Here is a 27822-nt window from a genome sequence, read left to right as displayed (position 1 = left end):
TCTCAGACAGCTTAACCTTTTTCTTCTATTTCAAGTAGTGACAAGGATAAATATTTGTCAACATCCTTTTAACTTGATGCATTCATGGCTCAGTATCTGGGGGTCTGGAAAAATGTGTCTGACCCTTCCTGTAGCCAAGGTGGTTGCCAGATGTGGGAATGCCCATCTCTGCTTCCATCTCTGCAGCTGTTCTGGTGATGACAGAAGCTGCCCAGAGTATGGATAAGTTAAACTTCTTGGGAAAAAGGAAGTAAGTATTTTTTCCCTTTTATATGTGTTGGGCACACTGCTCAGTAAATGTGGTCCTAATCCTTCACTAGCAGATTGTGATATGAACACCAACAATTTCCCCGTGTCTCCTTCAGACCTGTGTGATTAAAAACTTATGTGTGTGATTAAAATCTTACATCAGCATTGGAATGATTTGGATTCCTTCATGCTTTCAGCTATTCAGGTTGTCAGTAAAAAAGGCCAATTTCTACCAACATGTGATCAGAGATTTCTGTCGCACTCTGCTTGGCACAGACCTAGTGATGATGGATGTGACTGGTACCTACACAGAATGTTCCTGCTGTGTCTTTTCCTGAATGTGTGCCCAAAGGGAATCTTTCCACGGTTTTTGCATGGCCTTTAGCTGAAGATTTGTTCAGGAGGGAGAAGGTATTTTAAGGAAACTGTGGTAGGTGCAAATCCTGGTAATAAGGCTCTTGTGGTATATGAGTGCTGCCTGACAGATCTGTATTTGATTTCACTGATGGCCTTTCAAATGCAGAGATAGATTTTCTACATGTTATTGCAGCTGAACAATTGCAGATATCTCCTCAGAAGGAAGGCCTCATTTCCTTTTCCTGGGCAAATACTCCCTTATTTGTTCATATCCTGTTCTTTCTCTTTCTCTTTCAAAATGAATTGAAGTGTTTAATTTAGGAAGAACACAGTCAAGTATTTTGTGCTATGAGATGGCAGAAGGGGTGTTTGTTCCTGGTGGTGGGGCTTGCTGGCGTAGGTGTCTTCTGTGGCTTTGGAAGGAATGTTCAACAGATACTTGATGACCTTCTGTAGGAGGAAAAAAAGGTGCACAGGTGAAAATGGAGGAGGTTCTTGTGAATGTCGAGGTCTCTTGCAAGTCTGGAGCTCAGCCTACGTTCCGGTAGATAGGGAGAGAATTGTGCTGGCAAGAAATTAATGTTTCCTTTACTGGGATACTGAGGATCTTGGCGCACCACATTCAGAATGCTTCTGAGGCTTTGCTTACAGACCTAGGTTTGAAAAAAACAAAAATGTTCCAGCTGGAAAGGAACTGATTTTTCTTTAAAAAAAAAAAAAAAAAAAAAAAAAAAGCCTTGGAGTGCCTTGGGTGTGTTGGGTAATTGTGTACTCAAGAAACGCACTTACATAAGTGAAGACACTCCTGTAACCCTCGCCTGCCAGGAAGGCAGGCGCTGCAGAAAATCCACTCATCGCAGAGGAACTCCAGTAGGTGCAAAAGGGGAGGAGAACCTTTGTGCTGTGTTTATTCACAGAGAGAAGTTGTCTTTGGCATGTGTGCTTGGCACCAGAGGATTCCCGTGTTTTATCCTGCGGAGCTGCTTTTTCTTGTCGGTGTTGCGGGTAGGTTTCCTTTCCTAACGCGGAAGGGGAGAGGTGGCTGTTTTCCACAGTGCATCACAAGGCTTCGCCCCCGCTGGTTGAAAGAGCCCAGCAAAGCTCCTTCTGGAGGCAGAGTAGGAGTCAGAAGCAGAGTCCTGGGCAGCAGGGTTCCATTCTGGTGGATTCCATTCCAGTGCTGTTTGATGAGAGAGAGGAAAGATGCAGGAGGATGTCGAGGTGGCATGCAGCAGGGCACAGCGTGCAGGGTATTGGTCTGGGCTCCCTGGTTCAGTAAGGAAAGCCCACACAGATGGGGAGGGACTTTATACAGGGGCATTAGTGATAGGACAAAGGGTAATGACTTTAAACTGAAAGAGGGTGGATTTAGATTAGATCAAAGAATGAAATTGTTTACTGTGAAGGTGGTGAGACACTGGAACAGGTTACCCAGAGAGGTGTTAGATGCCCCATCACTGGAAACAGTCAAGATCAAGTTGGATGGGGCTCTGAGCCACATGATCTTGTTAAGATGTCCCTGCTCATTGCAGGGGATTGGATTAGATGATCTTTGAAGGTCCCTTCCAACCCAAACTATTTTATGATTCTGGCAAATGCTCAGTAAATGTGGTCCTAATCCCTCACTAGCAGACTGTGATATGAACAGCAGTGATTTCCAGATCTACCTCTCATGCTTAACAGTGTGCATTTAGGGGAGTTCTAAAACAAGGACAGTTTCTGGGCAAAACTGGGCTATACTGTATTTACCAAGTAAGCACATTTTCCATTAATGAAGTTTATAAAACGTACAAACAGGCCTTAGTGTTTGCTTACATTGCTTACGGTACAAATGTCAAATTTAAATGCATGTTAAACTTTATTTCATATGTTTATTTCAAATGTAATTTGATTTTACTGTGAAAACATTTCAGGAGCTGGGATGTGTGACAGAACAGCAAAGATATTTAATACTTAGCTTAATTTAGAAAAATGACCTTTCGGAGAAAAAGACTGTGCTTGTCAAAAATATACTGATGAATTAATTTCTTGTGATGCCAGTGTGATAGCTCACTTTTGAGAGCAACCTTATAGATAATGAGTTTTATTTTTATCTTAGATCTGTCTGATTGTAGTGCCTCTTACAAATCAAGTCACTTTACTGACTTCTATGGTTATAAATACATAGCAAAATTTGGAAGCAAAAAAAGAGAAACAAAAAAAAAGTCCTAAATAAAAACAAAAACAAAAACAAAAACAAAAAAACCAAAACAACCCCAGCAAAATTAAACCAAATCAGAACATGCAAAACTGACTGACCAGTGTGGATGGATACTTGGGATTTTAAATGACATTGCAGTTGTAAGATCAGAATCCTCTTTCACCACCACCACCACCTCCCCAATCCCTATCCATAAAGCACCCTTGCAATTCTATCTAGAAATACCAGCATTGTAATCAGTTTTTAAATGTCCCTATAGACATGTGGTAGCAATGCCATCTTAGAAAATACTAATTTTGTTTCCAGAGACTATGTCAGTGACTTTTATTTTGTAAAAGTCTGCAAGGAATTTGAAAGCAATCTTAGTACTTCTTGTAGGTCTCTGACTGCTTAAATTGATTTATGTTTAGAACCTAATTTTGCTCACTTTGACAAAGCTGGCAACTTCAGTGGGTTTATTTGTGCAGATAGAGTGAGAAAGATTCAGCTTTTGATATAAATACTTTAGCTTTCTGGTTTCTGAGAACTATTTTCTTACAGTTAATTATGCATTCTCTAAAATGTGTGCATTCATAGGCATATGTAGAGGGAGAGATGGCAGCTTAGTTTGCAAAATATTGAGCTTCGTTTTGCCTGTCAATGTTTTTAATTTTAGTCAGAACAATCTCCAAAATGTTAAGACAGATCATGACTTAGAAGTCATGTCACATACATTGCCACAGGCAGCATTGTGAACTGTATAAGCATAGCTTTTACTGGAACATCAGTATGTTTCAAAGCATTGTTTTAAAGGTTTTTCCTGGGTTGGTTCATAGTGGTCATTTGAGGTTCATTTGGTGGGGGACAGATGTCAAAACAGGAGGTTTGTGTTCTTGTGGGCCAAGGGCGGCTGTCAGGTGGAGGGGAGAGTGTGGGAGATGACTCAGCATGGATGGGCTTGGGAACAGGTTTGTGAAAGCTAAAATATTGCAAAACATAAATTCCTTTCCATGCTTGAATTATATTAATTGAGATAGTTTGAAATAACGTGGTGCCAACTTGAAACAGCTTACAAGTATAAAAGTCTGTATTGTTTAAAAGAAATGCTGAAGGATCCATGAGCTTCTGACTAGAACTGGAGTGTTTGTAAAAGCAAACAAGAGCATGTGAATTCATCAGTCTAAAAGTTTTAAATTGGGTGAGATGGTGAGAACCATAAAAATGCATGGTAAAACCACATGGGTTTACCTTAATAATTACATTTTAGTAGTATTTTAATTTTGTTGTGTAGAAATGTTATCTTAGTTATTTGAGTATGAAGTTTGCTGAAAATACCTTAGCTGCAGGCTGCAGTTGAAAATAGCAATGCTTCTCTTGCTGTTTTATCACTGTGGTTGTGATGGAGTTGGTGAGCAGCAGTCACTGTCGTGTTTGGTGGTTACACTGAAGTCACTCCCAGCTAAGCTGAGCATTTTTGGTAATGTTGCAAGTATATTCCAGCTTTGCAGCAGCACACTTACTGTTAGTTTTGTGGTGATCTCCTTTTGGGTGGTAGTTTCTCAGAATAGCTTTAGTTATTGTTGGAACAGCGGCAAGTTTAAAGGGTATTGCATGCATGTAATGGTATTTCATCTCAACCAAAACAAAGGATGTCAGTTTCTCAAGCAAGCAGAATTATTTTTAACTCTTTCCTCAGTTCTTTAAAACAAATTCAGAGTGATTCATCAGGATCCTTTCTCAAAGTGGCTCCTGCAAAGTGTTTCTGAGGGAGAATAACAAGAAGTTCAGTGGGCAGTTTTGCAAGAACCAGCTGTGGACCATGGTATTTTGTTTTGTGGATTTTTTAATCTTTAGGCAGTATGATTTGTAGCTGGGTGGTGTTCTGAAAGTCACGTTTGATCTTCATTGAGAATGTTATCTTACCTAGGGTGTGTTATTCTTAGTAAAGAAAGTGCTGAGATTCCCCAGTAAACAGTTTCAGTATTCCAGGATGAAAACCCAGGAACTCATACCTCATTGTGTTTAAAAGTGTCTCTCAAACAGAATTGATCAATTAATTCATTTGCAATGGGAAAGCTAAATCTCAAACACATATATTTTAAATATCTGCCTGAAAGCAGGGAGGAAATGGGAGCTGAGACAAATTGATAACAAAATTGGTGAGAAGTCAACTCCTAAGACCTACAACTTTACATAAGAAATAAGAGTTACAAAGCTTCAGTTTGGTCTTTTATTCCACTTATGCTCAGTTTGACCTTCCCTGTATCATTTATTGTTTAATATACCCTTATTTCAAATATTCCTCACCTCTCTGTAAATTAAACTGCTGTAAAATGTGAGATTCTTCTCACTGGGAATCATCTGCAGTCTTGTATTTCTATTGCTCTTTGAGCTTTTTTTATTTCTGATATAGTTGTATTGTCTCTATTTTTCCTGAAGCAGCCTAATATTTTATCTGTAAAGGCTGACCCTTCCTACAAAGATTTAAAAAAAATAAACCAACTAAGTGCCCAGGAATGAACTTTGTGTGCCATGTGGTTATTTTCAGAGAGTCATCAAGACCTGCAGGTCAGTTCTTCAGCGCCACAGATCAAAAGGTCATAAATTGAATGTTATGGGTAGTTTAAACTATACAGGGATTTGACCTATTTCTTTCTTTATGTATTTCAGTGCTTTTGTGGCTTTTTACCTTAGCATTCTTGTTGCAAGACAGCATTCCAGGTACAAACAGTTTCATATAGTCCAAAATTTAGGCTGCTTATGTGCTGGTTGGGTTATATTGCTCCAGCTGTCCTGTAAGGAGGTGACTCGTAAGGAACCATATGACAGCCTGTAGTTCAGCTGGGAATTAAGCCAGGAAATTAAACTGTTTGCATGCTCAGAACTATATCCTGGTAATAATTTTAAAACTCTGTCCATTTTTCCATATTTAAATCCTAATTTTTCAAGGGGTATTTAATGAATGCCACTTGGTTTGTCCCTGCTTTTATGCTAAATTTGGAGTGATGCTTTCCAAATCTTTTGTTTGCTGTAGCATGTGAGGTAATGCAATTAGAGCCACAAAAATCTTAAAGATCATCTACTAGGAGTGTGAAAAATTTATCTAGTTGATAATTGGTAATTAAGGTTGGATTCTGTTACTGAATCCTGGGTTGAGTTGTTAAGGAACACTGGTTCTTCCATTTGAATAAAGCATATTTTCTGGAAGCTCTGATAAATAAAACTGTCTCAGTTTAGTATGGTTGGAAGTAATTAATACAATGTTAAATGAAAACTGAAGTATTTAAACACCTAAACCATAAACTTGATATGAATGGAAAGGGTGTAGGATGTATTGTTCGCTTTTGGATATGGTTGGTTGATTTATTCTTTTTTTTCTTTTTCTGAAAGTATTCTATGCTTAAAATGTAGTCTACATCATGAAACCAAAAGCCAGATACTTGACAATCTACATGAAATTGGTTACTCTTGTCTCAGGATTAATCTGAGAATATTTAGCTTGTATTTATGAATTGTAGCTACAGAAAATAAGAAGCTGCACAGAATGACTGCCAAAGATATGAAAGCATTGGTTCATCTGCTGTAAGAGTATTTATTTTAGTTAAATTTAGTCACTGATAAAATATTGTCCAGTGTTTCGTTAAAAGAGAGAATAAATGGGAAATCATATGTTTAGTATTTTCCTACTTGCTGTGATTTCTCCTAAGTAGATTTCTCAAAATATGAACTGATGTGTCATTTTCTCAGGAAAAAGGAAGCAAAAGAAGCAAATAATTTCAGTGCATCATTTCTACAGTGTAGCAAATTTTTATATGCCTTGTATTGTACTTCATAATTTTCTTCTTTTTTTTTTTCCTGGTACTATCATTTATGCTGCCTATTTTGTGTCCTTTCCTTCTCTCATCAGTTTCCACATGGAGCAAACTATTTCTATTTTTGAGAATCATAAAGAGAGAGAGGAAAATGAGGTCTCCCTCTACTGCAGTTCACGTGGGCAGTAACAGATCCATGCATGTGGTGGATGCCCAAGACTCACAGCCCTAAACATCAGCACCAGGTGAATCTGGTAGATGGGAGGAACTTGGTCTTCCTGAGATGATTCTTGGCTAAGGAGGGGCTGACAAGAGAAAATCCCTGAGAGGCTGAGGAGCACTGAGCCCAGCCTTTCTCCTGTTTATTCTGTGCTAGAAAATCCAGTCATTCAGAAGTTATGTGTGATGATTTGTAACAATGAACAAAGTGAATTTGGAGAAGATAGAAGTGGAGAAGAGTAAGTCTTAGGAAAGCAACATCTGTTCCTTGGCAGGCCATTACTATGACTTCTTAGCTTAGTTGAAATGTTCAAGGTGCAAGCTTTACTGAGAAATTGGCCAAGCCTTTTCCCTCAACAAAACTCCAGGTGCTCAGGCCAGGAGACTCAGTGGTTTACTTAGTCACTGTGAACCTCCTCAGAGAAGAGAAATCAAAGAGCAAGAGAGGTCATCCGGTTGGCCTTGTTCTCTGTCTTCCTTGCCTTCTTTGTGCATGTGAGTTTTCCAATGTTACTTTTCTTCCTATTAACCATGCATAATTTTTGTCTCAGCCTTTCTTGCCAGGAAATGTGGAAACTTCAAGCAGGAATTTATTTTAGCTAAGCTGTTAAAAAAAAAAAAAAAAGGGAGAGAGAGAAAAATAACTTCTGTAAATAGGTACAACATTTAAAACTAAAATAAATAGATTAGAGTGTATATAGGGGTAGGGAGGACATGCCCTTTAAAATCTGAATAGTTCAGGAAATTTGGGGCTGTGTCTTAAATCATTAATTTTAATGCTACCAAGAAAATGTCCCAACAAACTTATTAAAAACAAAACCAAAAAGCAGCTTCAGTACATTCTACTGGGTTTCCATTTTCATTTTTTTAGTCAAGTGTCACATTCTGATAATCTTTTCTCCCACCCACCATATTTTCCAGAAGTCATTGTTCCAACAAAACAAAAAAATCTTACTATAAATTAGTTAATAAAGTTGGATGCAATTCTTTCTACTCTGTTGTGGCACAGGATTGACTAATGTAAAATCTTTATGCTAAAGGCCAAAAAAAAAAATTTCTTTGAGGACTTGAAATCTTTGGATGCTCGCTTTGGCACATGGTTGTTGAAGTAAGCTCCCTCCAGGTTGAATTGTTCAGTTCCAAATGCAGGATCAGGATGGTGTGTGCAGCAGCTTGCTGTGGCTTTCTCCCCCACGTTCCTCACCACCCCCTCATCTTCAATCAGACAGCACAAAATTGAGTGTGAATTCTAAATAAAACAGAGAAAAAACACTTGGGTGATGTTCACATTGCAGAGTGCCATCATTTTGTAGGTGTTTGAGAAGTAGCTCATTAATTATCTTCCTAAGCTTGCAAGTACAGAAGAAAGAAAATTTCACCACTGAGACTAGAAAAAGAAGGGAAGAGGGCTGGGTTTTGGATTGGTGTTGATTTTACTTGTGGGCTTTTTTTTAAGAATTCATAGTAGTTTGCTGTTCCATAGCAATAGGAACTGTACTTCTTGTGGGATGAGGTGAATGTGAATCGATATGTAAAATTTTATCTTTCAAAACACTTCATAGCGTATTAGTAATACACTTAACTATCTGCATACTACCATTTTTGTTTTCTATTCTTTACTTACTGAACAAAACCTTATTGGCTACTTGTAATAACTAGGGGGTTTTGTATAAAAGTCAGTGAGTTAACTTTGCAGTGTCAATATTCCAGGATTTTATTTTTTTTTTTTTCATGAGCTGATTTATTTTCCAAGGGTATCTTGGAGATAATAAAAAAAGAAATGCCACATACTTCAGCCTCCTTTCTTTTATTTCCTGGGAGAGAAAGTATTATCTTTCTTGGAGGGAAAGAGAAACAGCATTTCAGGTTTTTTTCTTCAGATTCGTTGCTGATTACCATCTAGGGCAAATATTTTAAAAACTCCCAGCCCTCCTCAAAGAGAGAGAAAGAAAAACAGTGGGACTCTGCTTTGGAGGATTGATTAAAGATTTCATTATTCTATTCCCTTTCTGTATAAATCCAGTTCTTTGTTTTTGCTCCCTTTTGCTGGGTTTGAGCAATTTTGGCTTCTTGCAGAGGTCAGGGACAGGGGCAGTGGGTGAGCAGGGTGGGCAGGGTGCCTGTGGGTGGAACCAGGAGCAGGAAGGCTGCAGCAGTGGCTGCCCTGGGGCCAGCCTCCTCTCTTGGCTCCCAGAGCCAGCTGGAGCAGGCATGGAGGAGGAGAGAGACAGAGCTGCCTGTGCTGGAGACAGGTTTTAACAAGTGTTTTGGGACCAGCACAATCCTGCTCCAAGCAGAAATCTTAGAGAAGAGAAGCAGAGGGGAGCTTGGAAATGGCTTGTGTGGTTTGTAGGGTAACTAGATTGGTGCTTAAAGCCAAGCACAGCCTCAGCAGGCTGGTGTGTGGTTGTGACCAGAAATTACCCCTTCATAATAATGTGAATTGTCCTTTCAGTACCAAACATCTCCCTGGCACTCCTGATTTTCTCTCTGAATGCCTGCTGATTGGTCCCCTCCTTCCCCAAGTCATTCCTTGGGTGTGTCTGGGAAAATTTGGATGATGTAGGTAATCACTGCACAACTAACTTGCTCTGCTTAGGATCTGTTTAAACCCGGGTAGGGCATGATCAGTTTCTGGAAAGGTGGTTTATCCTCACTCCTGCTGTCTTTGTCAGGAATAGCACATGGGTTGGAAAAGACCCAGGTGCTCACTGGGATACTGTAGACCTAGCTTTTGATTCAGGTCTTGAAGGAGAATGGAAGCAGGTAGAGGGAAACAGTAAAAGGAGTCATTGAAATGAGGCATTGGCTTAATATGTATATGTATTGCCACCAATTTATAATTTGTCTGGAAAAAAGAACATGAACTCCCTAGGGCTGTTTGGTTTGTAAGCCTCTTAAAGTGGCTAAACCCCTGTTCGTGGCTGCATCACACTGTTAACATGAAAAATGTCATATCTTTGTGCCTTTGCTGAAGTTCTGTGTTTCAGGCACACCTAGTTCTACATCAGCTCGCATTTGACTAGCTTTTCAAAAATGTTTTTCATTTTATGAATCATGTTTCTGATGATGTTTTTTCACCTTAAAGCTGCAGCTAGTAACATTTCATTTGGCATGTAAAGGTTAGGGCAAAAATAGAAAATTACTATGGAAAAAGAAGCTTACAAAGTCTGTAGAGCAAGGTCTAGTATGGCAGGTGAATTGTGGATTTTTAGGTTTTTTGGTTTTTTTAACACTAAGACTCACTGGTACTGTTATGATGGTTCATGTGTTAGACTCCCATTTGGATTTACTTAGTTCTTGGAAAAGCAAGTAAGCTAAAAATTAGATACTTTAGTCAAGTTAATGAAAAACTTTGACTTTGTGTTTAATGTTTAGTCATGGTAAGAGAGTGATTTTGAATTTGAAGGTGTGATTTTGCAGCCCTGCTGGAAGGGGATTTACCTAATAGCATAAAAAGGCAGCTGCCCTTCAGTGTGGAAAAGCCCCGAGCTGTGTTTTAGAGTTGGTCCAGTTATTGCAGTGTTACATGAGGATGCTCCAGCACAGGCAGGAGCTGGTGAGAAAGGAGTGGGCAGGGTGGCTGGAGGTGGTGACCCAGAGGCACTTTGGGCTGTACATGGTGAAGGGATGACAGTGTTTGGGCAGGCTGGATTTTAAAGACGGGTTGGAAATAAGGGCAAGGCTTTAAAGAAGACAGTATCAAGTGAACTCCCCCAACACACCCCAGCAGAAAAATCCCTTGTGTGTAAGTCTACTGAGAGGCTGATATTTACACATTTTGCAGTCAATACCTGCTCCTCAGCAGACAAACATTGCCTGCTGGTTTACAGTTAATAGAAATGTGCCACTGTCGATTCCCGTTCACTTGAGTGATCCAGGAAAAGAGCAGGAATAGTGAGTGAAGTGATGGTGTTGCTGATTTGATGGAAGTTATCAAGGGAGGTGAAGATGAAGATGCAAATGAAATTGCGAAGGATTTCAAAATGACATTAGGTTGCTGTGCAACCAAATTGCAAAAATGACAAATGAAATTCAGTGCAGATATATGTGATGTCCACAGGAAAATTGTTCAAACTTTTCATTTAAATCCAGTTGCTTGTTAACATTTGGGCATGAGATCTGGGGGTCATGTATTTGTGTGGCAAAGTCAACTGTACACCCACTAACTAGCAAATAAAGCATTAGGAATATTTGTAGCAGTAGTAGAGAAAAACATATCTGTCATGCTAGCATCTGTGATGTGCCTTCATCTCCAACAGTGAGATCGATTCTGATGTCTTCCTTCTGATTGTCTTTCTGTTCTTCACTTCCACCTCCAAAGAGGATAAAATAGCACTGCAAAAGCTGCAGAGGTCATAAGTCTATTGAATGGCTTTTGTGTAAGGAGTGACTTAAGAGGATGAGGCCATTTGAAGTTTGCAGAAATATGTGAAAAGCTTACATGGTTTCAGTATGAAAAGCTCCCAAGGATTCAAATGATACTTGGAGAAACTAATATAGGAATAATCTGTGGGACCCATGAAGTTCAAAAACAGCTCCTCGAGTTAACTTCAGAGCTGCCTGGTTTCGGAATCTTCAACCTACTCTTCTGCTTATGCTGTCAGCTTCTGTTCAGGGCAAGATGTTGGGCTGGACTTTTGGCTTGACTTGTGAGCTTTTGATTAATTTTGGTATTTTGTTAGTCATCAAAAACTTCCTTTTTCCTTAGCCACCAGTACTATTTATTGTCCACCTTAATATCAGGTAATTGTAAGAACTTCAGTATCCAATGTCCTAGTAAAGATCTCATATTTTAAACCATTTCTATAGACACTTTAGAATTTCACTAAAGAGATTATTTTTAGGGTATATGTGAAGCTTAAGAAAATGAATCTGATTAAACAGGGTCATTGGTGCTGTAGGTTCCTCATGCTTAATGCATCTACTTACCTGATGTCTGCCTTGTAAACTTGATAGTGTTTGAGGAAGTCCAGAAATAGAAGAAGAAATTACTGAGAAGTGTGACCCCTCAGAGAACTTGCAGAAAGCCTCTACACAGTTGTCTCAGGTGATGAAATACCAGCTCTTGGTGTTGTTCTACCTGTTGAACCAGTTTTGTGCCTTTCTGTGTTAGGCAAGCCCTCCCTCACCAGCCATGCAGCTGAGAGCAAGTGCTTTTGGAGTACCAGAAAGATGCACAGAAACTTTTTCCCCTGTTTGGCTTGGGAGTGGCTGCCTCCACTGTTTGTTGCTTTGGTTTAGAATCTGTATTTGAGAAAATACAGAATTTAATGAAATCTATTGGGCCTCACATATTATTATTTTGACATGTTTCCAGTGAGTGGTAAAGCTGTCAGTTTGGTTTGGTTTTTTTTTTTTTAATTGTTTCAGTTGTTTCACTGACATTTATTGTATTTCTGTGTCATGATTCTAAAAAAATCTGTATATATATACACGATTGAAAACCACACCTTTTGCCAAGTTGGGGATAGCAGATCATAGGCCAGTAAACCTGCCAAGGGAGGGAACCTGTCTCAGTTCAGAAGGCATTAAGGTGCTCCTAGCTGCAGTTTGGTGAAGGTGGTGAACTATAGCAGCTCATGGCTTTAATATTTTAACTGCTAACACTGATATTGAGTTAGGTATAGAAAAAACACTCAGAAAACCAAAACCAGGCCTCGGAACAGTGAATACCCTAGAGCTGTTAAGTAATTATTATGCAGATTTTAGTGATAATAATCACCCTGTCCTAGGTAGGCAGCTGAAATTTGGCAGTGGGGCAGAACAATGCCGTAGGATCAGCATAGCAATGGAGTAATTATTGTGCTAGATGGCTAATTAGGAGCTGTGCAAACGGAATGCAATCAGTACTTGTGTTTGCAATTCGGTACCGGAGGGAGACAATGTGTGAAGGAATTATCTTTGGCGACTCATCTGGGTGCTCTCAGAAGCACCCACAGGATGCAGGATCGCCTGGCTTGGTGGGGCAGGTGGAGAAGGAACTAGCTGTGGCAAGTGCCACCCTTGCCTTTTGGCTTAGGCAGGGTGAGAAGGTGCCAGGCAGGAGGTATTTCTGAGGATACTTCAGCTACACTTCTGAAATTCCATGCTTGGCAGCTACTGTGCCTCTCCCCACAGGTGCCTCGCTGTTTGCTCTATCCTTCTGTAAGGCGACAGTCATCCAAAAATTCTCTCCCTCCCCACCCCGTCCTGTGCTCCTTTTTTAATGAGTTTAAAAGCCTCATAATAAAAATTCAAATCATGTAAACAAACAAACACAAGATTGAAAGCTCCCCAGTCCCAAATAAATGACACAGGGACAGAGTTTGGGTTCATATGTAAAGTGCTTATGTAATTTATGCACATACACCTTGCCAACCTCATCAGGAGCCCTTACTTATTTGAGTAATACATGTGATGGCGAGGATAAAGTCATTATATATTTAATTTATATACAGCCTTTGCATTGACTGTTTTATTCTATATACAGTACAGCAGATCATTGCTGATATAAATTTAAACTGGAGATTATAGATTGTATTTTCAAATATACAAGCCTTTTTTTTTAAGGTGAAGAATAATAATAAAGGAGGATTTTCATTTTCTGGTTTTAACAGGGTTATATAAAGTATCTGTCAGGAGTTCTTCATTTTTAAATGCAAATAATTATATATGGCAGGGAGTCTGATGAGCATTCAAAGTTGACATTAAAATGAAAATGCATCAAATTTTTCTGAAAAACTGATCAAACACGTCATTAGTCAAGGTTATAATGACTAGTAGAACATTTTAAATTGTTTAAAATCTCTTTTTTGATGTTTTAAAAAATAGCTTGAAGTTCTTAATTGGATGACTGCTGCATCACCCTACTAGTTGTTTTGCTTTTACGTAATTTTGAAGAGGTCTCTTTTACCCCCTCTCTTACAACTGTACAGTCTTCAGACCTAGTAGTACTGGACAAACTTGAGATTTAATCTGTTTTACCTTGCATTTTTTGATAGGCTGGGGACATCCAAGCTATCAGTCATCAGGCTCAGCATTTGGCAACTCACTAAGCTGTGGTGCTGTGATTCTCTAAGCCCCAACTGGAAAGGAGAAACCACAAAACAAACCATACACCAAAAAGTGTCGAGTTCCCACAGTATGAAATTACAAAGATGAAGAGACTGTCTTTCCTCATCGGATCTCTTTCTTTTAATCTTGAGTGTTCCTCATTAAACTGGAAAAAGGAAATGTGTGGGGACAGAAGAGTAGTTTCTAATTAAAAGTAGATTTAAATCTGAGTGAGAAGAGTGCCTCATCCAGTGGGTTTCGTGAAAAGCTGCTGTCTGCCAGCTTTGAAGGTGTTTGCTTTGTGGCAGGAGGGCGGTGGTGGAAACTTGGGGCCATCAAAGGCATCCTCAGCTGCCTGTGTCTGGCAGCCCTTGCACCCCTGGGTGCAGGGTGCCCTCCTTCAGCAGAGGGACAGCGCTGCCATGCCCAGGGTGCAGTCAGGACCCCAGCTTGGCTGGTTGGGTTTCAGATTTGGAGACTCTCCTGTGGTGTGGGGACATGCAGGGACCTGCTGAGCCTCTGTGCTCCCTGAGGAGCAGCAAGAGGCAGCATCCCACTGGCTGCACCACCTCCCAATTAACCTAATGGGCTCCTTGTGCAGACAAGACTCTGGGGTTTTGGGTTAGGGTTCTTCTTCTTTTTTTGTTTTCTTAATTAGCTGGTTAAAGGAAGTCTTGGGATTCATGTCAGTTAACCAAAACACATTAGGACTGCAACGTTCTTGTTTTAGCAGGTTGTAAAGAGCTTTTCCTCCTCCTAGCAAGAGGGAAAGACAAGCATCACAGCCCCCTTGCAGTGGAGCGTGGGTGCTTCTGCATGCTCCCCAGTCCCAGGTGGGTACCCACAGCTGCAGGCAGGGTGCCTTGGGATTAAACACTGCCTCCTGTGCCAAGGGAACCTGCCATCTGGGAAATGCTCCAAGCTTGCATCATCTTTGCGTCCTCGGTTGGCTTCATGCGGCTGCCCTTCCTGCCCTGCCTGTGCTGCATTGGCACTGCTGCTCGGAGCATGGGTCTCCCCTCTGGGGGAGGGGAGAAATGGCTCAGATGGGATGTGGGGCTGGGGTCCCGTCCTCTGTGTCAAGTGCGAGCCCTGGAGATGTTCAAGGCCAGGTCTAGTGGAAAGTGTTCTCGCTGTAGCTGGGGGGCTGGATTTAAATGATCTCTAAGGGCTCTTTTCAATCCAAACCATACTGTGATTCATAAGATGTGCCACTCTGCACCACCCATCTGGTGCTCAGAGTATTCATTATTTGTTTAATTTATTTAATAATAAATGCTTTCAGGCATACTTCTCATCCAATGAAATGTGAAGCTAATGTTACTTGCACATTAGCCTGGCAGGTTTCAATAGTCTGAAGATGGATATTTCCATGCAGGGACTCAGCCTCTTTTCACTTTCTCTCTGAATAAAAGAAGTCATGGAAAATGCAGCATTTTGTACTTTCATCTGTGTTTTTCTTAAGCTGTGTACACCCCTCTCCCCCCCAAATAAAAACCCACTGACAAATGTTTTCAGTGACACTGCCCAGTGCATACAGACTGATTGCATTATTATACTTCAGCTGAAGAATATTTTGTCACTTTGATTTTGTTTTCTGCCCCTGATCTAGATGATCAATGCAAGAAAAAATAATTGAAGGGACATCTTTCTTTGTGTCCGTCTTAAAGCCAATGCAAAGTAATTTTCCAAATTACTTTTCAAATGTCTTCTGATGCAGTAAGGTAAGAGAGTGTGATTTATGAGAAAGCAAGAAGAAAATCTGCTGCCATCTGAAGCTGTTTTGCAGGAGGTATTTTTAGGATGACTCAGGCCTAAGGCCTGAGAATTGTTCTTATCTTTAACTGAAGGGAAAAAATATGCTGATATGTTCCTTTCAGTTGTTTTGGTTAAATGTTTAACATATAACTCTACCCTTTCAGGCCAGATGTAAGCTTGTATTTTTAAAAGTTTTGATGTCATAGCCTGTACTCAGCATCCAGAATGGTCTAAATTTCCTAATTTTCCACTTACCCACACAAAACATAAACAGAGTATTTGTGATTAAAAAACCAAACACAACAAAACACTTTTTATTGTTTTAGAGCAGCAATTGTACATCCTAAACAAGAAGCCAAAAAATTCCGCTATTTACAGTGATACAGACACATGCAAATATGTGCAATGAAAAATACTCCTGTTTGGGTGTTTTGTAAAACCCTAATGAACTTTTCACACAGACCACTCCCCTGTAAGCTTTCCTGGAGGCTTAAAAGTAGGTCTTCCTCAGTGACTTCATTCCTCTGTCTGTTGTCATTGTATGGGGTGGGGTGACTTGTTCAACAGGACAAAGTCATCTCATTATGCTGCTCTGGGGACACTTGTGAGCAGGAAAAAAAAAAAACCAAAACAAACAAAAACAGAGAGATGAAAAAAACCGAAACACACAAACACCCAACTAGAAAATATATTGTGCTTCAGCTTAAATTGCTGTCAGAAGTTACTGATTTTATATTTTGCCAACCTCACACTTTTCAGTATTTTGGCTTTCCCTGCTGAAATTCCTAAACCTTTATTTTCTTTAACTCACCATATAAGTAAGGCCTTTATAATCTTTTTGAAAATTTGCAATGCATATCTAATACATAGAATACTAGACATATTCAAGGCTTTATATATTAATGGGTTCACATCTTTAAAAAACCCCTGTATATTGCATTTTATTTGTGAATTAAAATAAAAATATGTGAGGTTATATCTTTCAGTGAAGACCAAAAATAGAGACTGTAAAGCTGTTGAAAAATCTGGTTTATTTTTTCATTTAAAACCCCACCACAGCACCACCATATTTAATTCAGACTGTTGGTATCCTTGTAATGATCTATCACAGCGGGAGGTGTGTAAAACAAGAAGCATATTTTACTGCATGCCAGTCTCCTTCCTTGCAGTCCTAAAAAGCACAGTTGCATTATATATTTAAAACCTCAAGGAATTTGATAATATTTCTACACAGCAGATACCTGCTGGGAGAGCTGTGTTGGAGAATAACATGAGGAGGTTTCATTACTCCAGTAAGAAAAGCCATTGTGCATGTTGTTTCATTTTCTTTTGCACATATGCAGGTCTGTGTGTCTATATATAATTTATATATATAATACATACATAAAACTATTACATGATGCTACTTGTGGTTTGCATTTTGGTGGCATGCACCTGCCTAGAATAACTGAGAGTTGGCTCTGTGGCTCCTTGCACTGCTGACACATGGAACCTCCATTCTCTACAGTGATGCATGTGATGATTTCCTCTTTCATTGTGCCTCTACATTTTCCCCTGTAGTAAGTGCTTGGTGAGAAGTGTCCCATCTTCAGTGAGAGTGTTGCTGTCACTGTCATTTTCTTCTACATGTGTGCTACTCCAGGAGGCTGTCTGCTAAATTCAGGGCCATTAGGATAGGTCTTACAGTATAGTAAAGATATGTACTATTCTGGCACTTAGGGGAAATGAAGAGGGTGCCCTACCTACCATGTATTAGAAATTTCCATTAGTTAAATGGCCTTCTCTTACCCTAATAGAAGTAGATAATACTCCAGTGATAAGGAAATGGGTTTTTTTTTGTAAAATGTTCAGGTTAGACACTATCACAGTTTTAATCCTGAAATAATACTAAACCAAACAATTATTGGATTGGATAATATTATTAAATAGAGGTCTTCTTGGTTTTCAGTTCCTCCTGGGCTTTGCAGATGATTTTTGTGTGGTATTTTTTTTTTGCTTATGAAGCGTTTTCAAAGGTGTGTACCATTAGAACACCTATAATGTAATTATGATAGAATGTGGTATGTCTGAAGTAATTTTCCTTAAGATGTTTGACATACAGCTAATTTAATGGCACACAGGAGAAGAAGATGACTGGATAATATAAATTTGATGTAGTTAGCAAGTTATTGCTGGCGTACGTGCGAGTTGGCAGAAGACCTGGGGAGGCTGCCTTTTGCTGTTGCTGGGGTACTTGGCTCTAAGCCTGCTCTTGCCACCTGCTCCACGGCCCTTAGGGATAACCCAGTTCTTCCCTGCAGCCTGAAACACAGCAGTTTGTCAGGCAGTTGCCTGTGTAGGATCTGTGGCTGTGAAATGCAGCAGGGTGGGAAGCAGCTGCCGCAGGTTTTGTACGATGGTTTGGACATGCCTTGGTGCAGTAGCCAGAGCAGGTAGCATGTGATGCTGACCATCAGGAGGATTTAGCCCCTAACAAAACATTTAGCCCAAACTGATTTTTATACCCACACCTCATTTGCACACCAGATCACTGCTTTAGGTTACCAGCACCAAGACCAAGGTTTTTCAGTGTTCGCAATGTTCTAAACTGCTCTGCACAGAAATACCTCCACAGAGATACCTCTGCACAGACATACCTCCACAGGTATGAAGAAATATACACTGCAAATACAACTCCCTGGGGAAAACATAGCAGGAGAGACAGGAAGTGTAGGAGACTTTCTGGCTGTGTACCAAGCACCTGTTTACCTAGCTATTATTTCTGTTATCTGTGGTTCTTTGTTTGGGATTACAGTTGGACAAAGAACTGATAGGAGCTGATTTTTTTTTCCAATAAGAGAGGCAGTATTCAGTTAAGGAGATCAAAGTCTTTGATCTTTTTGGCAATCTCATATAGCATAACTCCAAAATATTTAAGTAGTTTTTCTCTAAAAAGTAGGATGATTGTGAATTTAAATGCATATATTTAATGTAGTATTTATGTGGAATATGCAAGTAATGATTTTAATAAAAAAACTGCCGTTGTCTATGTACTTAGGTGTAAGTTTTGTTGACAAAGCATTTACTCTGAGAGCAGAAACACCATATATTGTGATTTCAGTATATCTCTAAGCATAGGGGAAGTGAGTTTGAGAGGCAAACCGTAGGTTAGATATCTTGTTGCCTTTTGGTAAAACCTACAGCTCCATTTACATGGGTAATTTGTTGATATTTATTTTTCTTCCTGTGTGTTCAGATATTTTATGGGCTGTCCTGCAGCTTTGTAAATTTCTTATTCCATTGCTTTTTGTAAAGCAACAGTCTGTGAAAAAACCGTGTAAGCTTGCTAAATATATTTTCCTCTGATTGTATTAGTGGCACATGTGTATAAAATATGCTTTGTTTACATTTCCTCTTATTTTTGTTGGAAATGGTTCTTTACATCCCTTTCTATACAAAAAAAAAATGTATTAACACATTTAGTATTTCAGCTGTAGTATTTAATCCAGGAAAGCATTAAATATCGAGTCTTTTCTGTTTAAAGTAAGCCTGCATAACTGACTTGGTAAAGAGAGGGTGAAGGATTATGCTCTTTCTGAGTTGTGCTTGTCTTCAGCAGCCAGTAAGTCAGTACAAAAGAAAATGTGATAAAACTTTTCTTTAAATATGTATGTATGTCTCACTAACCCCAGGGGAAGCAGGTAGAAATTTGGCTTTTAAAATTGCAGTGGTAGTGTTCCTCTTGAGAAGCTCTGGGAGTCTGCTCAGTTAGCACTCTTGTGAGATGCTCTGGTTCATTCTCTGGGACAATGTACAATGGAGAAATTACTGAGCTTTAATGAGAAAGGAAACCTGGTACTTGTTCTGAAAAACAGAAATGCAGAACCAGAGTGAGTTCGACAAAACTCGGTCTTAAAAGCTGCAAGAAGGGTTTGATTCAGTTATAATTATTTGGTTCTACTGAGGAAATAATCGAGAAACAATATCAGACTCCAACTGTGAACAATTGGTTCTAACATGCTTGAGTGATTCACCTGATAAATAATAGAGAAGTCATTTAAACCCACTTATTAATAATTGTATTGAGGAAAGAGCCTTTTTTTGAATCCTTGTGTTATATAGCAAGGCTGAGTAAAAGTCAGGCTGAGTAAAGCCTCCATGCTTATAAAGAAAAGGTGAGGACTTTGCAGAGCTCTCATCCTCCTCCTGTGTATGGCAGCCATGAAGTCTGGCATCTCTTGAGTTGTACCAATAGAGTCTGAGAGATTTAAGATTACATTCTGTTCTTTCAATTTTGTTAAATAAAAACTGTCCTCAGCATGGGGAAAGAAGAAAAAAAAAATAATACAAGGAACAAAGGTTTTCACTGGTATTTTAGAAAATAATCATTTACAACTGAAAGCCACATTCCAAGCTCAGATCTTGGTCAATCAGGCCTTAATGTGATGCTCAGAACATCGAGAGAGAGCTCAGCCTCTCCCAGTGCTGCTGCTTTTTACCAACACAACCTTTTATCCTGAACCCACTCAGAGGACTGTTTGCTACCAAAAGAAAATCAGTCTGGAATTTTTGTTCACTCCTCTTGCACCTTTTCTTTCTTCTTGCCCTGCACATGCAGACATGTGCACATGCAGAACAAGAATCTCCTTTCCTTCTGTGCAACAGCAGGTGAAGCACAACTCTCCTTCCAACACCAGTGCCTCTGAGGGGCAGCAGGTGAACTGCTAAGACAGACTGGGAGTAAATTCTCAGGGCTCCCTTTGCTCCTGCTCTGTGTGTGTGTGCATTTCACAGAGGAATAAGGTGGGGGCTACCACTCTCTCCCTGGTGCTCCCATGCGAGACTATTGGCTCCATTGCTTCACTTAGCAAATCCTGTTTGCTGCTCTCACTATGTTTAATGCAACATTGACTTGCTCTAACAGCATTTTTCAAAAATGTATTAAAATACTCTGTAATGCATCATAATACCTATTCCAAAGAGTCCCCTGACTGCACACATTATTATAAATGGTAGGAAGCTACAGTGGGATTAGCTGTAGACTGCAGATCCGATGCCAGTGCTTTTCTTTCTGTGGTTCCGTGTAATTTAACATGTCAATAGCCTCCCTGGTAAGACATGATAAAATTTTATATGGTTGTATTACTCTTAATGTGCCTCATAGTTGCACATGAATGATATCTCTCCTAAATATAAACAGATATTTCAAGACTGATTTCAGTAAATGACTTACTACAATCTTGCCTTTTTTATATATGTATTTTAATAGTAACCTCTCTTTCTTGCAGACAAAATCGAAGAAGCACAAAAACAACTTAATGGAACAGAAGACCAACAGAGAGGTAATAACATTCCCCACAAAAATGAAATAGAAAATAAATAAAATATTGTGATCCTAGAGGCTGGTCCAAAGTCTTCCTGTGTCAGTGAAAAGACTTGGCTGGGCTGGACATTGGATGAGGCCCCAGGCATGTCTGTCTGCAGATCAGGGGCTGTTTCCCACTTCAGATGAGACACAAAGGCTTTGTTTTAACCACTCAAGTAGCTGTCTTGACCTGGATGAGGTGACTGAAGCTGTAGCATCAGGGACATGCACACTGCTGACCACAGCCTGTGCTAACTTGGTTCATTATGTGATTTACCTAATCATCAATAACCGTATTTGGGTTCTGGTGAGCAATATGTGATGATTTCCAACAGATGCTGAGGAGGGAGACTGATCATCACAGCTTTTTTTAAGAAGCAGACAACCTGTGGCAGATTTATTCTGTGTGTTAGAGCTTAGAAAGCTGGTGCAAAGTCGTTGTATTTCAGGAATGGCTGACTGCAGTGATACATGTTTGGTTGTGTGATAAATCCTATCTGCATGCCCTGGGGATGCCCAGACACAGAGTGGGGAGCCCAAACAGAACTTTGCCAGGTTACTACTGGGCCCATCACAGGAGAGGCATGAGAGGTCATCTCCACAGCTTAGAGGAGCACTGGGGCAGGAAGAAAACCAAATTAAGGACTCAGAGAAAGAGTGATCCTGCCCAGTCTCCTCTCAGACCTGTGCCTGCAGAGCCCCAGCCTGTGTCCAGGAGTGAAACTGTCACCCTGTGCAGTCAGGGAACAGCTCTGCAGTTCACTTTTTGGACTACCAGTGTTGCTGGCTGGGGGTGTGGGACACCTTGGGGAATGCAGGGGAAAAGCTTTGGGGATTGTGTAATGCTGTGTACTAGCAACTGGTGTGGGGCTGCAACCCTCTGGGCTGATGTGCCTAGGTGCAGCAGCTGAGGCATCTGAGATCCAAGGGTGACTACTGGACAGATTGAGTTTCCGAGCCAAGCTGCTGGTGAGATCCACCGTGCATAGATATATTTCCATTAGTAAACTTCTGCCCTGCTTAGCCAAATCAAGGATCAGGCTGAGGTAGGAGTGCTCAGAGTGTCTGTCCAGGATCTGTGTGTCCAGCCATATATATGTACATATGAATGGGGGGGGGGTGTGTGTTTGATCTGTGTATATGAACCTCTTGGGAAGACATTTTAAGGCTTACTACTGATTGGACCTGGGGGCAGGCATGGAGCATCAGTTCACTTCTCTTGGGTTGCTGGATTTCCAGATGTGATATTTTCTAGTATCTGGTGTCAGTACTTTGGCTTTTTCTGGGTAGGCATTCACCTTTCAGTGGTAGTAAACTGCCCATCTGGCTCATTAACATCTGTGAACAGTGTTGTAAATAGTTGATGCTCTGTCCTGGAAGATTTATTATCTTTCAAAACAATGAGCTTCAAAACTTTTTGAAGCTTAGAGAACAGAAGACATACCCAAGTGGATCTCAGCAAGGTCTCTCTGGCCCAGCATTTGGTTTTCAATGGAGGGAGTAAGACATGCTGTTTAAGGACACCACATAAGTCTGGCCACTTTCTTTAGCCTCTTCCCGTTATGAAGTCTACACACATTGAATTTAGGGATGTCTGCCCTTTATTATCTAGTCATTCATGGAGCTGTTATCTATGAGTACAGTTGATTAAATGTTGTTTGCACCCAACATATTCTGGCAGCAGACTGCAGTACTTCACTAGCAGCGACATAAAAAATACGTGATTTTATCTTTTCTCCTCAGTTTCCAATTTTTCTTCCATTTTCAACAGGTGTGCCCTAGCTCAAGCTCTGTGAATCATTAAATAGCAGTTCTGCACTTGCCTTATCCACTGCCTTCATGATTTTCTAAATCTTGTCCATATTTTGCTCAGCTTTCTTCTCTCTGAACTGTAGCTGGCTTCATATTTCGAGATGTTTAATATAAAATGTCTCATATGGGCACCAGGACTGTGATGTTGCTCTATGTATTTGTAAAAAGTAGAAAAGATAAAATATAAGTGGCTGGATTGCAGACCTTCAAATGTTTACAGAGACTTTTAAACAAACTAGGCATTCTATTGAATATTTCTTATGTATTTCTATTTGATGTATCATAGATAAAGTGGTATTGTCATCCAAAAATGAAGAAGTTGGCATGTAAGGTATAGCTGTCTGTTCTTGTTGCTGTTGGTCTCACAAAAGTAATACTACTCTGGATGACTTTTGGGATGGACGTGTTCAAGCTGAAGGGAAGCTAACCTCTGCTTTCAGGCATTTGTTCTCACATATGGCCCAGTAGCATCTTTGCGTAGAGGAAGATAAATTCTCTAAAGTGAATTTAGCAATGTACTCTGAAAGGGATGGGGTTACAAAGGTTTAGGTGGTGGTAGCACTCAGCTTTCAAGCATCTCAGAATCAAAGAAGGATTTGACTTAATTTTTGGCTTCTGGCCTAAATTCTTATGTCTGGAAATTGAAAAATAAAGTTTTACATTGAAAACTGATATAGAAATAACTGAGGTAATAAAGTTACTCTTTGCAAATTAAAACTGTCCTCTGCCACTGTGAGGTTTTTTGGTTTCTTAAATGCCTGAATAGATCACATTCTCGGTAATATGAAGTAAACAAAATTATTTATTTGAAGCTTTAGGCTCTGAAGGCTGCTGAAAAAAGGGAAATACATGTTTTGAGCTAAACAAATAAACAAAAATATGCACATATTCACATAAGTTATTGTAAATCACAATCCAGTATATACAGATTCGTGTGAAGCATGATTGTATATTTTTCCTCTTGGTTAATTTATTTGGGTTTTCAGTTCATCTAGATCACTTTAGATTTGTTTATTTCCTATCTGAAATGATTAAGAAATGTAACTTTGTGGAATTTATCATAAGTTAACTGCTGCTCTGTCAGAGGACCTGTCAGTGGCACAATGTATTTGTGGGGAGGAGTTTTTCATAAGTTTTCATGCTGAGTTTCTACTGAATAGCATTGTGCACTGATCAGTCATAACTTTATACATGTGTGGGATTTAAGGTGAATTTAATTGACTACAGAAATACATGTATTTAACACCTCATGTTGCCATTAGCAATATTAATCCAATTAAGTACAAATTGGAGCAGGACTCAAACACAGATGAGACAGTAAATGGGCAGGCATAATTTTCAAGTTTGCATTTTGGTTGTTTAGTATAAAGTTGCAACTTCTTTTTATTTTTTGAAGTGACAGTTCACAAATTATTCAAATGGCCTTGAATCAAAAAACCACTTGAGACCAGAAACATGTTCATTAAGGGCTGTGCTCAGCTTCCTGCTCAGTGAGTGTGCAAGGTGGCTAATTCTCATGTCTTTTCATTTTGTCTCTGCTGCCCACTTGCCTCTGAATTTTCAGGAGGAGAAACTGCTTCTCCTTATTTTTGCTGCTATCTCCCAATGCTCTTTTACACCCTAGGTGTGCCACTACTTTGGGGGCTGAATTTCAACTTCTGACACATGTACAGAGTCTAATTAGTGTGATAGAGAAGGTCTTGCTCCACATGGTGTTCTTTAATATCTGGTAGGGATGATGAGCTTGTGCTACACAAAATGTCTCCTTGAGAATGCAGTGAAAGTTTTCTGTGGTGTGGAACTCAGTGGATATTGTGGGCTGGAAAGCATTCAGGTGAATGCAGCTGCTTTATCTGTGATCTGCCAGTGGCCATTCTCCTGAGAAAGCCATTCCAAGGATGTCTGTCTGTCTTCTTGCTTCTAGACAAGTTAAGTCAAGTTCTGTCAGATTGTGACCACCACAGAGGCATCTGATTTGGTCATCCCCTGAAACAGTCCAGCCTCTGAAGTGCTGTAAACATTTGTTTCCTGTTTTTTCCATAGGAGCAGTTCTTTGCCTGTCACAGCATTCTGGGTCCTTGGTACATCAGTACCACCAACACTGTCATCACATTCCTTAGGACTAGTGGAACTAACTTGGCTGTCTCCCTACTAGGTGTCAGCAATGCTGACTGCCACCTAAATATCTCTCTTTGCTTTTGAAAATGTTTTGGGAACTCAAGTTGGTGACAAACTCTAGCAGCACCAATATTTGCCAGAAAATGGATGAAAGATTTCCAAGAGGACCATCTATGGCCTGATGTATACTCAGATGTATACTCAGTATTACCTGCCAATCGTGGGGTCTCTCGGACTGTTAGGACTCCATCATTTCAGGTAACTTCTTCTTGCTGTGTCACAGCCAAAAAGATCAATGATAAATTTCTGGGTAAGATGAAAGATGGTTTTCTTTGTTCTCCTTCTCATTCATGGCTATTTCTGTGTCCTCAGACTATAGCATGGTCTTGGATGGACTGTAGACTTGCATGTGTTCATCAGCCTCATTGGAGTTTAGACTTGCAGGCTCTCCTGGTTGTTTGTCAGGTGTGAATTCATCCCTCTGAATAAGCTGCTGCTTATTGTTTGATTGAGTTTTTGACTTTCTGCAGTATCAAGGTTTAACCCCAACTGGCAGCTAAGCCCCACACAGCTACTCACTCACTCCCCCACAGTGGGATGGGGGAGAGAATCACAATAGTAAAAGTGAGAAAACTGGGTGGAGATAAAGACAGTTTAATAGATAAAGCAAAAGACACTCAAGCAAGGCAAAACTAATAACTCATTCACCACCTCATATCAGTGGGCAGATGTTCTTCCATCTCCAGGAAAGCAGAGGTCCACTGGCATTTGTCCAGTAACAAATTACATCATTCATCCTGTCCACCTCCTTTCCACCTTTTTCTCCAGCTTTATATGCTGAGCATGATGCCATATGGTCTGGAATATCCCTTGGATGAGCTGGGATCATCTGTCCTGGCTGTGTCACCTCCCAGCATCTTGTGCACCCCCAGCCCACTGGCTGGTGGGGAGGTGTGAGGAGCAGAAAAGGCCCTGACACAGTGCAAGCCCTGGTCAGGGGTAATGAAAACATCCCTGTGTTACCAACCCTGTGTTCAGCACAAATTCAAAACACAAAATCCCATATGAACATCTGTGAAGAAAATTAGCTGTATCCTAGCCATAATGAGCACATAGAGGAAAGGGGGAGATGAATGTACTGCCTGTACCTATTCAATAGGTAGAATTTGAAATAGGTTGCTGATTGTCTCTGCAGGCTGTATTACGGTATAACAAATCCATCCTGAGCTCATACTTCAAACCTTCTTAAGGGTATGCAGACATCTGCCAGTCTCTTCTCATATTTCTTCCCAGAAAGGTATCTCTCTGTCTAGCTTCAAGGAAAAGCCTTTTTTTTTTCCTGTTATGGATTTGAGGCTTTGTATTACATGCTACATCAACAATTGCAGCTGACTTTATTCAGACAAAGCATGGGAACAGTTACATCTTGTATATCACCTTTCCTTTAAGGTCTGTGCTCCATAGCATGAACAAGGAGGATCCATGTTCTGGTGGCTCCATTTTTTGCAGCACACCTAGTCTTGCCCCCAGTAAAGGCAATGCCATAAATATCAGAAAGGAATAAGCTGTTACTTAAGTTCCAGATCTGTTCAGGATATTATGTTGGTCCCTTGCAGTTTGCCAGTTCTGATAATGAGTACTCATTTTGGAGTACCCACTTGAGTTAAAGGATCTGTGCTAAGGTCTGTTTAGCACCTATTTGAGTCTGTCATTTGCCTATCAGTCAGGTTGCTGTAGTTTCTCACCCCATCCTTTCCACATTCCTTAAAGTGCTTTTTCAATTTCTTGCCTGGAGATGCAAGAATTTAAATACTAAGCTGTTCATTCTTCTGTGTCATCAGTTTCAGATCCTCAGCATAGCTGTTCACTTTCTGGTCAGTGCAGATAAGTTGCTCTCACTTTTTACAGAGGTCGGTTGTGGTAGATCTGTCTTGATAATAGCTTTCCCTTCAGAAGTACCACAGGTTTGTCCCTAAGACAGTATCAGAATTTCACCCAAATCAGCTGTCTTTCCAGAGTCTCATGCTTTGATACAAGTAGATTCTCTTCATGTGTATCTTGAGATACAGCAATATTGTTGGCAGGTTCGAGAGTTTTGCATGACTCGATCAGTGATTGTTCAAATGGCCAGAGGTTCTGTCAGTGCTCACTAAGAAACCACCTCAACAGAACCATTCAAAGTCCTGATTTGGACTCCAGGAAGGTCCAAGCAACTTCTGGGGTGCTGTTGAAGTACACCTTTATTTCCAGCCTCTGTCACGGACCTGCCTGTAGCCTCCATCATTATTTTCAGTGGGTGCTGATCTGTCTCTGAAGCCTAAAGGTTGAAGCAGTGTTTGGTGGAGTGGCTCTGTAGTCACTGCTTGTGTGCAGAACATAATTCTCCATTTGCTTCCCTCAATCCCAGTATAGCTGTGTGGAACCACCCATGGAGCGAGGGGACCTTTGAGCTGTTGTGCATAGAAAAAGAAAGTAGAGATTATGTTCACCTCCAGATAGTCTCTGAGATGCACAATCCACTTGCACATATGTTCCCCTCCCACACGTGCAGTCCCTTCAAAGCACTGTGTTGGCATGGAGGAGAGGCAACCAAAATTAAATGCCCTTTACCTTGTTTGCCCATCTGCTGTTTTTTTAACCAGAACGTTATTTTTCTAGTAAACTGAACAGCACTGAGATTTGAGTGAGAAAGTTTGTCATTATAAATGCATGCATGAGACTTTAGTTCACAAATATATGTTCTGCTTCAGATTCATGGCAGACATATTTTATATCTTCAGAGTTCTTGCAAATCCTTTCCTTTTTATTATCCTTCTTGTTAAATGAATGCACATTGTTGACAAAATTACAGAGGGAATTTGAAATACATTATTTATAAATATATCGGCATTATGGTTAGAGAAACAAATCATTGCATCTAACCTTAAAGATAGCTGCTA

General features: G+C 40.1%; 1 protein-coding gene across 4 annotated transcripts in view; it reads left to right on the top strand.

Moving 5' to 3' along the window:
• HIVEP1 (HIVEP zinc finger 1) overlaps positions 1 to 27822 on the top strand; it is a 126273-nt gene that overhangs the window by 47333 nt on the left and 51118 nt on the right. For 3 of the 4 annotated variants that reach the window (XM_079300822.1, XM_079300823.1, XM_079300824.1), the window contains one exon: positions 20877 to 20930. In XM_079300822.1, coding sequence (XP_079156948.1) covers positions 20877 to 20930 — 54 coding nt within the window. Of the gene's footprint in view, positions 1 to 1404; positions 1612 to 20876; positions 20931 to 27822 lie in introns of those variants that run through there. The other variant, XM_079300821.1, reaches the window with a different exon arrangement.

This window comes from Erithacus rubecula (genome assembly GCF_903797595.1).
Source record: "Erithacus rubecula genome assembly, chromosome: 3".
NCBI lineage: Eukaryota > Metazoa > Chordata > Aves > Passeriformes > Muscicapidae > Erithacus > Erithacus rubecula.
This window is presented reverse-complemented; position numbering and strand designations above follow the sequence as displayed.